Genomic DNA, 13659 nt, shown 5'->3' on the forward strand with positions numbered 1-13659 from the left:
TCTTAGTCATACTTATGTCCTTCTCAATTATTATCTTATGGTCACGATTTGTTCACCTACTTTTACTTCTTCTATCTGCTCTGGTTTATTCCCCATTACTAAATCCATTGTTGGACTTCTTGCATATTGGGTTAGAAAGGAGTCCTGCACACACTGTAGGAACTCCATTCCCTTATCCCCTTTACCTAACCCTTCTGGCCAATTAATATTGGGGTAGTTGAAATCCCCCATGATTATTATTCTATGTTTTTTACTCATTTCCCTAATTTGTTTGCATATTTCTTCCTCCACCTACCTTCCATTATTCGGTGGTCTGTAGACTACCCCTATTAATGTGACTGACTCTTTATTATCTTAACTCTATCCACATGAATTCTATTTTTGTCTTGCTGATAGTTGCATCACTTTTTTCTACTGCTATTAGGTTATCTCTAATAAAGTATAGCTACTCCACCTCCCCTTTTCCCCACCCTGTCGTTTCTAAATATGTTATACTCTACAGTGGTTTAATTCCCAGTCCTGCATTTTCTGTAGCCACGTCTCAGTAATCCCTATGTCTGGTTCCTCAATGCATTTTTGCCTCCAGTTCCCATTTTTTCTTTTTACAGACACTGTGCATTGCTTTAGAGACAGTTTAACTCATTTTTAATAGGATTTCCTCTCACTTTATGTTTAACCATCTTTTTAGACTTCTGTTCTATAACTATTTATTCCCTTGCCATGAATGTCCTCCCTTACGTTATTCTTTCCTATGCTCTCCTTTTCTGTTATGTTTATATTTAGGCTGGTTTCATTTCTTGTAGATCCCTCCCCCCGTCTTATTAGTTTAAAGCCTTTGCCACCTCCCAATTGACCCTTTCCGCTAGGACACGGGTCCAATCCTGGTTCAGGAGGAACCCGTCCCATCGGTACAGCTCCTTCCTGTCCCAGTACTGGTGCCAATATCCCATGAAAAGGAACCCCTCTTTCCCACACAGGCCCTTTAGCTACACGTTAATTCTCCTGGTCTGACTGTTTCTATCCCAGTTTGCTCGTGGCTCGGGCAATAATCCAGAGATGATTACCCTCAAGGTCCTGCTTTTTTAATTTTGCTCCCAACTCCTGATATTCCCTCAGCAGGACCTCCTCCCTGTTCCTACCTATATTGTTTGTTCCTACATGGACCACGACAAGTGAATTTACCCCATCCCTTTCGGTATTCCTCTCCAGCCGTCACGAGATATCCCTTAACCTGGCAGGCCACACACCCTTCGGGATTCTCGGTCGTGGCTGCAGAGTTGATGAAATAGCGCTGCTGTGGGGCGGGGGTCCTTCATGCCGTTTAACGTAGTGTTCGGCTGTGCAACGTTGCGGGCGCAGGTTGTGTGGAGCTCCAAATTGGCAGTGCTGGAGATTGGTGTGGATCTGCCTGCTCTGCATGCTGCCGGCGGTCCCTTTAAGACAGCGTCGGTGCACTTCCCGTTGGCAGTGCACGTGCTTCGCGGACGCCATTTTCTTGGTTTAAGAGGTCTCATAGCACCCACGTGGGCATTATAGAGCCCAATTTCGCCCCTTTGGTTTTTAAAGTCTAGAGGAAGATTGGCACAATGAAAAAAAGATGAACTAGTTTAAACAGAGAGTAGGCACAAAACCAGATTAGGAACAAAGATGATTAGGATGCAGCTCAAAGGTATTTGAGTCAGAGTGAAAAGCAACTCTAATTTCTTATGGATCATTGATGAGGGAAAACTTTTAGTACAACAGATTATCTGGTCATCTCATTGCTGTTCATGGGACCTTGCGATGCTCAAATTGGCTGCCGCGTTTCCTATATTACAATAGTGACTACACTTCATAAGTACTTCATTGGCTGTAAAGCGCGTTGGGATGTTCTGAGGTGCTATATAAATGCACATTCTTTCTGCCACTGCAGTTATGCGAGTTCAGGCAGATGAAGAGGTTTGATAATGCAGGTCATTTGCATTTATCTAAAGATTACAAACCTTTGTAAATGCAGGAAATTGGAACTAAAGCAATGATTTCTTGAGCAGTGGTAGCTTCAACTAGTTTTAAGTTGTGCTGAGTTAATTGCCAATTACTGTACAGGAAGTCAGGTGTAATCTCTGAATTGAACCCCACGGTCAAAGAGGTTGCCAATACCACTTGGTTTTTATTGATATAATAAACTAACTTTCACTCACCACACCAATGCCTTCAAATGCAAATATGGCTGATCCAAAAAACATTGCATAACATTTCCACCCAGCCACTGGTGGCAGATCTTTGGGATCTGAAATGTTCTGCAAGAGTAAGAATAGTGTATTAAATTTCATATTTTGAAGTATATTTTCCACCACACCCTCCCCCTGCCAGGTCATTCATATTCAAAATTTGTTAAGATTTAACTCGAGAATGAGAACGGTCAGATATTTAGTGGGTGAAGGGAGAGCTTAGACTTTACCATGCATTGGCTATCAAACACTTCCCTCTTCTTCCCCCCCCCCCCCTCCCCATATCTCTCAGAACTGAATCTCAAGCCCCGATTTTAATCTGGGGCAAGAGGCAGGCGAGGGGCCTGCAGGGTGAGCGGCAGGAACGCCCCAACTCGCCTGCATGAGGCCCAGGCCATTTTAAGCCCCGGGCTTCATTAATGCAATACAGGCCAGACTCCTGCCGGAAACCAGCAGGAATGACGAGGAGGCAGGCGGGAGGGAGTGGGGCAGGGGGCCACTGCCAGGCACCCGGTCAGTGGATGGGAGGGGAGGCTCGAGGGGTCCGGAGGAGCACTACTGTTCATCCTGGCCCACAAAGAAGCCTTTAAAACTTTTATTGCCCTAACTTCTAGGCCCTCTTCTGGATCTGCTGCTCCTTGGCGCCCAGTGTTCCTGGCGACACCGGCACTGAACGTGCAACTGCACATTAAAATGGCGTCGGGGTCAGATATCAGACCGAGTTTTGCATTTTTACGAGGCCTTCGCCTACCTGTGGCGAGGGCCTCGCACGCCTGCCGAAACCGGAGTTAAAATTGCAGCCAGCATGAGTGCAGCACCAAGCAGGAGGGCAGAACGTTACCTCTATTTTAACCTCCTGCTTGCCATGTTCTCGTCAGGCAGAGTCGGTTAAAAGTGGCCATTCAAATGTTTCTTCCCACTGAAAAATAGGAGTCCTATTATTATGGGTTTAGCACTTGGGACACTAGCTGTTCATGCCAGTTTAGGCCTCGTGTTTGGTGAATGGATGAGTTTTATACTAGCTCAGCACTGTTTTTAAACAATGAGCAAGCCTGGAAAAAAATGGTTTGCATTTACCACTGCAAAGCTCCAAGGCTCAACAGCAGCACTTCACTTGGCTAAAATGCCATGCTCCATGACCTGAATCGGGAGCAGGAAGCAGTGGTTCGGGGTGGGGGAGGATGGAGAAGTGAAAGAAAGTACTTGACTACATCATGATCTGAAATATTTCTCCTAATAGGTATAAAATCACACCCAAGCACTCCTTGAGGCTCAGCATGCTATGTCATTGCTGAGTCAATGCATGTGACAGGAATTTAGGGTCTGAACGAGCGACACTAATTCAGCCCCAGCTGGAGTATTGTGTCCAACACTTTAAGGAAGTCAAGGTTTTGGCGAGGGTACAGAAAAGACTTACTAGAATGGTTCCCAGGAAGAAGGATTACAGTTCTATGGATTGACTCGCGAAGCTGGCGTCATTCTGCTTAAAGCAGAGAAGGCCAAGAGGAAATTTGATAAAGGTGTTTAAAATTATGAATGGTTTAGATAGAGTAAATAATGAGAAACTGTTTCCAATGGCTAAAGGGTCAATAATGAGAGGGCACAGACTCAGGTGAATGACAAAAGAGTCAGAGGCGACATGAGGAAAAACTTTTTTTTTTTTTTTTTAAATAAACACAATGAGTGGTTAGGATTTGGAATATTTTTTACCCACAGTATTTTCTAGCTTTAGACCGATATTTTCAGTCTTCTTAAAATTCAGATACTGCAAAGCTATAAATACACAAGATATTCTTGTTGCCGAGTCCAGATTCCAACAGGTCAATTTTAGCAATAAGGCAGAAAACAGGTCAACAGCTTCAAGAAACTTTAAAAATGTCGTATTTACTATGTAATGTGCATGAACACTTTGAACGCCATGCACAATTTATTGATGCTACCATGACAATAGGAAGCATGTGTCATGGCTTTGATTTCAGGTGGCAAATAATGAAACCAAAGACAGCCAAGATCTGTACAAATATAGGCTGAACTCAGCAACGGTAGGATTATATACACACGGCAAAATTTCAAACAAGGTCTGCCCATCATAAGTTTGTGATTTTTATCACATTCAGTACAAAATAGTACTTCTAGAACAGTGTCGAGGAAACCACAGACTATTTTAAAAGCCCCATAGAATGAATACTAAAAATCACATCACAGAAAGCAACAGGTAGAAAATAAATTCAGACTACTCACAGTAAAGATGTAGAAGTAGATGAAAATGAGGCTCACGCACATGGCTAGGTTGGCTAGCATGGAAAAAGGAGCCAGGTACCTCAGGTTGCGAATGAATACCAACAGAATGATGAATGGCAGAAAGCTAAGCATGTACAGACGGTTGTCCATACTTCCAGGTTCTATTGCTGTAATGTTTTGATAGCAGTCATTATTTGTAGCATTGGCCACATCAACAACCTAAAAAAAAAGCTCAAGTTTAATAGTCATGCAAAAATGTAAAATGTAATTAATAAGCATATGTTGTACACAACTCCACCTTTTGTTCTCCGTCTGGCAATAAATATTGTAGAAACGGTGGCAATGAGGCTGTAGTTCTTGCCTGTTCCTCAGATTTATTGGGTTCTATACAGTTCTCCAAATTCCACTTTGAAACCTTATGTCATTTCACGAAGGTAAGAATTCCTGCATGTAATACTCCAGTATGAATAAGTAGTGGGTAGAGGAGAAAAGTTAGTTTTACCAACGTGCTAACTACAATCCAGTGTCCAATCAGGGTGTTTGGTTTAACAGCATCGCTAGTCTGTGCCACAAAGCAAAACCTACCTGCTTAATGTTGTCGGCCAGAAATACGAAGTAAACGCAGCAAAACCCCAGTTGAGTTAGAATCAAAAAGAACTCCACCAAATGCCTGCAAGACAAAGCAACAGCAATCACTGACAAGAGTTAACTGTTTCGGACTGTATTGCACTCAAACAAAAATGCACAGGAAACATTATAATGAAAGCAGCATGGGGCTAAGAGAGCCCCGCAGCAAGCAGAAGGAAGTGTTAGTAACGCAGGCCCAATCATGGGGTAGCTTGGCAAGTTGGAAGGAGACAGCAGTGGAGAGGCACCCTAGGATATGGGTGGCAGTGGAAGGAGCTTGTAATGGGTGGAGCAGGGCAAAGAGAAAATAAATTATGTCTGAGTGGAAGAGGAACAGAAGGAGGGAAGACCATAACAGACAGATCAAGCAGCAAGTAGAAATGTCATTGGCATACTGCCATGTCAGATAAAAAGCTGTGCTACAAAACTATTTACAAACAATCACAAATCTTCCCAAAGGATTCAAATACCTTCCCCAATCTGAATGCTTCCGGAGCCATGCGTTGGGACACTCTTCCAAACTGCACATCACCACATTTCCATAATCCAGACATTGCTTCTGTAATCTATGTGCATTTAAAAAAAGGAGAGACTCAAAAAAAATCAGCATCCCAAACATTCATTCCCATAATGAGACATAATTTCAACAGAATGCATCCTTCCCACCTAATAGGACCTTGAGATCTGGCACCCCAGTAATTACCCTTTTCTCATGGGCAAACACAGACAGCAAATGCACACCAGCAACACAAAATAATGGATCCAAAATAATTCTGGTAGAGGTTTATTGCAACAATTGTTTTGCAAAACAAGTTACTCAAATGCCTCAAAAGAACAAAGTTCATTCCGATTCAATTGGCCAGATGCAGCAATCAGCAAGAATAGGAAAAAGCTTACAGTAGTGCAGGTTGGTTAGCCTAGTACAACAGTGACATCTACCTGAATTTTGAAAAACTACATAGAACTTGGAGTGAAGTCCACACATAAAAACAATGGCATTTAGTACAGGCTTTTGATAGGTCAGTTAACAATGATTATTGGGAAATTGTACATTATCAGCTTTGAGCTGAAATGCAGTCAAGGTTTCACTGAATAAGCCAGACAGTAAATTATAAACCAAAGTCTTGACATTACATTTTAGAGCTCTATGGGATCTATTCTTATTGGCCTGGAATTTGCGGTCCCGACGACGCCGAATTGGCAGCGTTTGCCATCATTTCGCCTTTGAAACTAACCGCAACCTCAGGATTTAGTGCAGGCGCATGCAGAAATCCCAAAGTTGCGGTCTGTCATTCACTGCGGCACCACAGACTGCGCTGTGCGCCCCCCCAGAGAGCCGGCAATCAGTGAAATCTCTCAAATCAGGGAAACTGACGAAAACTTTGGCTCTTCCGCAGTAATTGCCCCACTGCAAATTAGATCCAAAGTTATTAGGTGTAACTGGGGTTTTAACAGAGTATTGACTGCTAACAAAGGTTATGGCCCTGAAATTTTGTGCAGTGTCAAATTTATCCATTTTAATAAAAATTAAAATGAAGAAACTTTAAAAAAAATTGAAAAGTTTGTTCATCTTTATTTCAGGTTTGCCTTTTCCCCATTTGAGAGCCCAAATCTTTGTTTTGCTCTCCCTAACATTTTTAAAAAGTTAGAATTTTAAGAACTTACCCACTTCCTGGTTTGCTGTCTGAGAAGTCTGCATTTTGATTGGTTGCTCAGACAGCTTGTTGACATCACAGCAGCTTGCACTATGGGATTCCCACTATACTACGTTGATTTGAATTGTGTGTCAGAAAACCCAAACTTCACGACAAAGACCGCCAGATCTTTTTGCAAAGCTTATTGCAGGGTCAGCGACGAACGTCTTTGCTTCGCCGCTGACTGCAAATTCCAGGTCATTGTATTTTAACATCATTGTCACTGAAGTCAATGGGAATCAGGAAGGGAGGGGGGGGGGGGGGGGGAGAAAGAGAGAGAGAGCGAGAGAGCGAGAGAGAGAAAAGAAACTCTCCAGTGGCTGGAGTCATACCTAGCACAAAGGAAAATAGTTGTGGCTGTTGGAGGCCAATAATCTCAACCCTATCTTCAGCTGCTTTATCAATAATCCTCCCTTCATCAGAAGTGGGGCTGTTTGCTGATAATTGCAGTGTTTAGTTCCATTCCTAATTCCTCAGATAATGAAGCAGTCCATGCCTGTATGCAGCAAGACCTGGACATTATCCAGGCTTGGCCTGATAACTGGCAAGTAACAGTCATGCCACACAGGTGCCAGGTAATGACCATCCCCAATAAGAGAGCATAACCACCTCCCCATGAAATTATCAAGATTCCCACTATTAATATAATGGGGGGGGGGGGGGGGTTCACCATTCACCAGAAACTCAACTGGACGAGCCACATGGAGAATATTAGCATAATCACAACTTACTTAGCACACAGATGGCGACTGCATTTGACCAGCAAGTGCATACAGTGTACGGCTACCACTCCCATGATAATCAGGCTGATTGGGCCGAGCTGTGGACCAAAAGAAAAGGGAATTAAAACATTAAATTATACTCCAGCCTCAGATCTGCTTGCAAATGCCATGCGATTTACAATCTATTCAGGTATATCCTCAAATCTTCAATACAGGCAACTTTTTTTTTAAAGTCTATTTGAGCAAGCATTTTAGGGGCAGCACAATGAGGACCAACAGAACCAGAGTAGGAAGATATAAATGTAATCCGCCAAAGCTGCTCAGTGCCCGTTCGAAATTGAACTAGGCACAAGCTACAACGGCTGAAGGGAAAAGGGATACTCTCATCGGTATCACACTGGTTCAATTCCCCACCATTCACTTTTTTTGTGGCCAGCTCGACAGTTTCCATAAACAGACCATAGAGGTTACAACACAGAAGCAGGCCATTCGGCCCAACTAATCCGTGTCAGCATTCCACACGAGCAAATAGTTCTAGATAGACCAAATATCCTAGAAATTGAAATTTGCATTATAATTCTCTGCCAGAGTTTGTATAGCCTTAATCGTTTGTCGTGGCAGTGGGGGCTAGACCACCTGGATAAACAGGCTTAGACGGACAAGTGGGAGGTAACAGGAGCACCAAAATGCCAGTAAATGACCATCTCCAGCATGTGGCATAGTCACCTATCCCAGCTTTGAATAACACCAATGAGAAATGCCTCGCCACCATCTAAAAGACTCATTAGGTTGTGATGGATTCTTCACTCACCTGCATGGGTGCAGTTGCTACATTTGAAGCTTAACAGGACAAACACCAAAATAGTACATTGGGAAAAATAAGCTAATTTTGAGGGGAAAAGAATTAAATTAGGGAAGGTAAACTGGAAAAAAAATTGACAAAAGAGATAGAACAGCAGTGGGAAATATTTAAAACGGTGATCAAGAGAGTTCAGGAAAAATATATTCTGCTACAACACAAGACCAAACTAGCCAATAATGAAACATTAAGTAAGACATAAGGGTAAAATTGAAATTGAAGGAAAAGGCATACTCTATGTACATAGACAATAAAAGAGGACAAAAGGAATACGAAGTGGTTAGGAACTACGAATTAAACTTTAAAAAATAAAAAGTATTCTACAGATATAACAAAAGAAAAATAAAGATAGAGATAGCGATTGTGTTACTGGACTAGTAGTCCAGAGGCCTGAGCCAAGACGCGAGTTCAAATCCTAACCAAGGCAGCTGAGGAATTTAAATTCAGTTAATTAAATAAATCTGGAATAAAAAGCTAGTATTAGTAATAATTAATTAGTCATAAAACCCCATCTAGTTCACTAATGTCCTTTAGGAAATCTGCCACCCTTACCTGGTCTGGCCTATATGTGACTCCAGACCCACAACAATGTGGTTGACTCTGAACTGCCCTCTGAAATTGCCTAACAAGCCACTCAAGTGTAACAAACCGCTACGAAAAACAACAACCACCAGATGGATCACCCGGCATCGATTTAGGCACCGGCTTCGGCACACTCAGCCCAGTCGACCCTGCAAAGTCTCCCTCACCAACATCTGGGGACTTGTTCCAAAATTGGGAGAGCTGTCCCACAGACTAGTTAAGCAACAGCCTGATATAGTCATACATTTCAGCCAATGTCCTAGACTCCTCCATCACCATCCCTGGGTATATCCTGTCCCACTGGCAGGAGAGACCCACCAGAGATGGCGGCACAGTGGTATACAGTCGGGAGGGAGTTGCCCTGGGAGAACTCAACATTGACTCCGGACCCCATGAAGTCTCATGGCTTCAGGTCAAGCCTGGGCAAGGAAACTTCCTGCTGATTACCACCTACCGCCCTCCCTCAGCTGATGAATCAGTATTCCACCATGTTGAAAACCACTTGGAAGAAGCACTGAGGGTAGCAAGGACACAGAACGGGTAGGGGACTTCAATGTCCATCACCAAGAGGGCTCAGTAGCACCACTACTGACCGAGCTGGCCGAGTCCTGAAGAACATAGCTGGCAGACTGGGCCTGCGGAATGTGGGGAGAGAACCAACATGAAGGAAAAACCTACTTGACCTCGTCCTCACCAATCTACCGGTTACAGATGCATCTGTCCATGACAGCACCACACAGTCCTTGTGGAGATAAAGTCCCATCTTCACACTGAGGACACCCTCCATCATGTTGTGTAGCACTACCACCATGCTAAATGGGAAAGGTTCAGAATAGATCTAGCAGCTCAAAACTGGGCATCCAGGAGGTGCTGTGGGCCATCCGCAGCAACCTCATGGCCCAGCATATCCCTCACTCTACCATTACCATCAAGCCAGGGGACCAACGAAGGTTCAATAAGTGTAGAAGAGCATGCCAGGAGCAGCACCATCACCTGCAAGTTCCCCAAGTTACACACCATCCTGACTTGGAAATATATCACCATTCCTTCATAGTCACTTGGTCAAAATCCTGGAACTCCCTCCCTAACAGCACTGTGGGAGTACCTTCACCACACAGACTGCAGCGGTTCAAGAAGTCAGCTCACCACTACCTTCTCAAGGGCGATTAGGAATAGGCAATAAATACTGGTCTTACCAGCGATGCCCACATCCCAGGAATGAATAAAAAATAACTAAGGGATGCACAAGATAAACTCATAGGTAATGGCAGAAATATTGAATAGTTACTTTACCTCAATATTTAGCAGGGAGACCAACAAGGTGGCCATATTAGGAGAACAAAAATGAAGACAGTGAATATAGAATGAGGGTAGATAATTGATAAACTAATCAAACTTAGAGAGGATAAAACCCCTGGTCTGAATGGATTGCATGTTAAGGAAGAGATAGCAGAGGCACTACTGCATATATAAAAATTCCTAGAAAAGGGAATAGTGCCAGAAGACTGGCTGACAGCTAATGTGATTCCTATATTTAAAAAGGGAGATAGAACCAGTCGACGGAACTGTAAACCAGTTAGCTTAACATCGGTGGTAGGATAGATAATGGAATCTTTACTCAAAAAGATGTAATTGAAAAACCATCTAGAAACCAAAAATATAATGAAGTGCAGTCAGCACGGTTTTAAAAGGGAAGGTCATACTTGACCAACCATATTGAATTCTTAGACGAGTGTAATCTAGATGGAATATATTTGGATTTTCAAAAGGCCCCCGATAAGGTACCATATACTAGACTTGTGACTAAGGTTAGAGCATGTGGAGTCAGGGGGCAGGTAGCAGAATCGATAGCAAGCTGGCTACAAAACAGAAAAAGGGTTAAGCTACTCAGGCTAGCAAAAAGTGAGAAGTGGTGTTCCACAGGGACTGGTTCTGGGACCACTGTTGTTCACAAGTTACATTAACGAGTTGGACTCGGGAATTGCAAGTACAATTTCAAAATATGCAGATGACACAAATTCGGGGTTGGAGCTAATACAAAAGGAAGAATGCGACAAACCTCTACTACCTAAAGGGCGAATCGCAAGATCACGTGAATACCATCACTTCCACATTCCTCTTCATGTAATCATTGCTGGGTCAAAATCCTGGAATTCCCTCCCTAGCACCATCAGCACAAGGACTACAGCAGTTCAAGGCTCACCAGCTCCTCCTCCTCCCCAAGGGCTACTAAGGATGTACAATGAATGCTGCCATGCCAGCGTCACCTACACCAACAAGTAGGGGAAGTGGTTGGGTAAAGAGTTTAGGATGGGAGGTTGGAAGAGAAGAATGGTAGTAGTTTGAAATAAGCAGGTAGAAAGTGAACAGGGTGGAAATAATAAGCGGCTGTGGAAATAAAATCAGGCTGCCCAGCAGGCTAGGCTTTGTTATTTATAAACCTGGGATGCCATGTTAAAAAGCTGGAGGTGATGGCCTTCATAGCGAGAGGATTTGAGTACAGGAGCAAGATGTCTTGCTGCAGTTGTACAGGGCCTTGGTGAGACCACACCTCGAGTAATGTGTGCAGTTTTGGTTGCCTTATCTGAGGAAGGATGCTCTTGCCATGGAGAGAGTGCAGCGAAGATTCACCAGACTGATACCTGGGATGGCAGGAATGACGTATGAGGAGAGATTGGGTCGATTAGGCTTATATTTGCTAGAGTTCAGAAGAATGAGGGGGGATCTCATCGAAACTTATAAAATTCTAACAGGACTAGACAGACTAGATGCAGAAAGGATGTTCCCGATGGCAGTCTAAGGATAAGGGGTAGGCCATTTAGGACTGAGATGAGGAGGAATTTCTTCACCCACAGAGTGGTGAACCTGTGGAATTCTCTACCACAGAAGACAGTTGAGGCCAATTCATTAAATATATTCAAGAAGGAGTTGGATATATTTCTTGAGGCTAAAGGGATCAAGGGGTATGGGGAGAAAGCAGGGACAGGGTACCAAATCTGGATGATCAGCCATGATCTCATTAAATGGCGGAGCAGGCTCGAGGGGCCGAATGACCTACTCCTATCTTCTATGTTTGCACCACCACCCCCCACCCCCCCAATCCCACAAATTAACGTTCCCTATAAGCCGCAATCACGCAGCTCTCAGTCGGTTCCACGCAGACCGGCTTTCTCATGCGCGAAACTGTGAATGGGCCACGCAGCCCTTTAAGAGAGACCGCGCACCTAAGAAAAAAAGGGAACATTGTCCCCTCCCCCACCACCTCCTATTTTTTTCTAAATTGTGGTGGGCCAGAGCAAATAGGAGCAGGGCCAGGCTGGAGGACAGCAGGGCAAGTAGTGGGGGCCCTAAAGTGTGCAGGAGTGAGGGACAGTCAAAAAAAAAACCTGGGAACAGAAATTGGGATGGGTGCTAAAAAATCTTGGGCGAGATACTGGAGCGTGTCAGGGCAAGGCCGGGAGAGCAGGGGCATCAGAGATTCCACTGCAAGTTGAGCCCTTTCTTTTCTCTTACCAAACACAAAAGAATTTAAATACAATGAAGAAGAATTTCCACTAGGGTTCTCCTGAAGCTACAGCAGGGTATCAGGAGAACCCAAGCAGAAATTCCAGCCCAGCATTCTCAGCATACTAACCGACAGTTGCTCAATGCGGAGATACCATAGACTTTGGTGTTACAGGAAACTCTATCTGGCACCGACAGGACCGGCATGGTGCCAGTTGATCAAAAAGTCCGGATTACAGAGGGGTATACAGGAAACTTTGTGATATCCGGCACCAACAGGACCGAGCTGTTGCCGTCCCATCAAAACTGCCGGACAAACCAGTGGTAATGTTAAAACATACGGAGCTTTTGAGCTCCGTATCTAGCAACAAACCCTGTTGCTTAGCAACGGCTTCTAAACAGTCGGCCACAGCTTGCAAGCGTCTCTGTAGCTAAGCAACAGCTTTAGCTAGACCTTGCAGAGCCTGACTGGTGGAAAAAAAAGCAACGAAAAGAAAAAAAAAAACTTACTGAACCGACTCCTAAATTTTAAGAACATAAGAAATAGGAGGAGTAGGCCAATCGGCCCCTCGAGTCTGCTCCACCATTCAATAAGATCATGGCTGATCTGATCCTAACCTCAAATCTTCTATCACTCTGCATCCACCCGAACCCATGTGATCTCCCGGGAGAGGCGAAAAACCAGATAAAGACCCAATGGCCAATTTGGGAGAAAAAAATCTGGGAAATTCCTCTCCGACCCATCTAGGCGATCGAAATTCTTCCAGGAGATTACTCTGTCCCTATATTTTCTACACTACTTACCTTCTGTAAAGGCGATCTCCACCCCAGCCAGGAACAGGAATAAAACCATCTCCTGAAATCTAACAGTAGGAGCAGAACCAGGCTACACGGCCCCTGGGCCCACTCCAGTACCCACAGGGCCATGACCATTCCGAACCTAGACTCATGTCCAATTTCCTGCCCGCTCCCCGTAACCCTTAATTCCCTTTACTTCTAGGAAACTATCTATTTCTGTTTTAAATTTATTTAATGATGTAGCTTCCACAGCCTTCTGGGGCAGCAAATTCCACAAACCCACCACCCTCTGAGTGAAGAAGTTTCTCCTCATCTCAGTTTTGAAAGAGCAGCCCCTTATTCTAAGATTATGCCCCCTAGTTCTAGTTTCACCCTTCATTGGGAACATCCTCACCGCATCCACCCGATCAAGCACCTTCACA

At 44.0% G+C, this 13659-nt stretch overlaps 1 protein-coding gene across 2 annotated transcripts in view; it reads right to left on the minus strand.

Annotated features, from left to right (window-relative positions):
* The window catches only part of slc36a1 (solute carrier family 36 member 1), a 101105-nt gene that overhangs the window by 54561 nt on the left and 32885 nt on the right, over nucleotides 1-13659 (minus strand). For both annotated transcript variants that reach the window (XM_085995817.1, XM_085995816.1), the window contains 5 exons: nucleotides 7504-7592; nucleotides 5549-5644; nucleotides 5037-5121; nucleotides 4452-4670; nucleotides 2181-2279 (listed from right to left, as the gene is read on the minus strand). In XM_085995817.1, the coding sequence (XP_085851943.1) occupies nucleotides 2181-2279; nucleotides 4452-4670; nucleotides 5037-5121; nucleotides 5549-5644; nucleotides 7504-7592 (588 nt within the window). The remainder of the gene's footprint in view (nucleotides 1-2180; nucleotides 2280-4451; nucleotides 4671-5036; nucleotides 5122-5548; nucleotides 5645-7503; nucleotides 7593-13659) is intronic.

Source organism: Somniosus microcephalus, chromosome 8, assembly GCF_052327205.1.
Source record: "Somniosus microcephalus isolate GS21.2 chromosome 8, FLI_Smic_1.0, whole genome shotgun sequence".
NCBI classification, from domain to species: domain Eukaryota; kingdom Metazoa; phylum Chordata; class Chondrichthyes; order Squaliformes; family Somniosidae; genus Somniosus; species Somniosus microcephalus.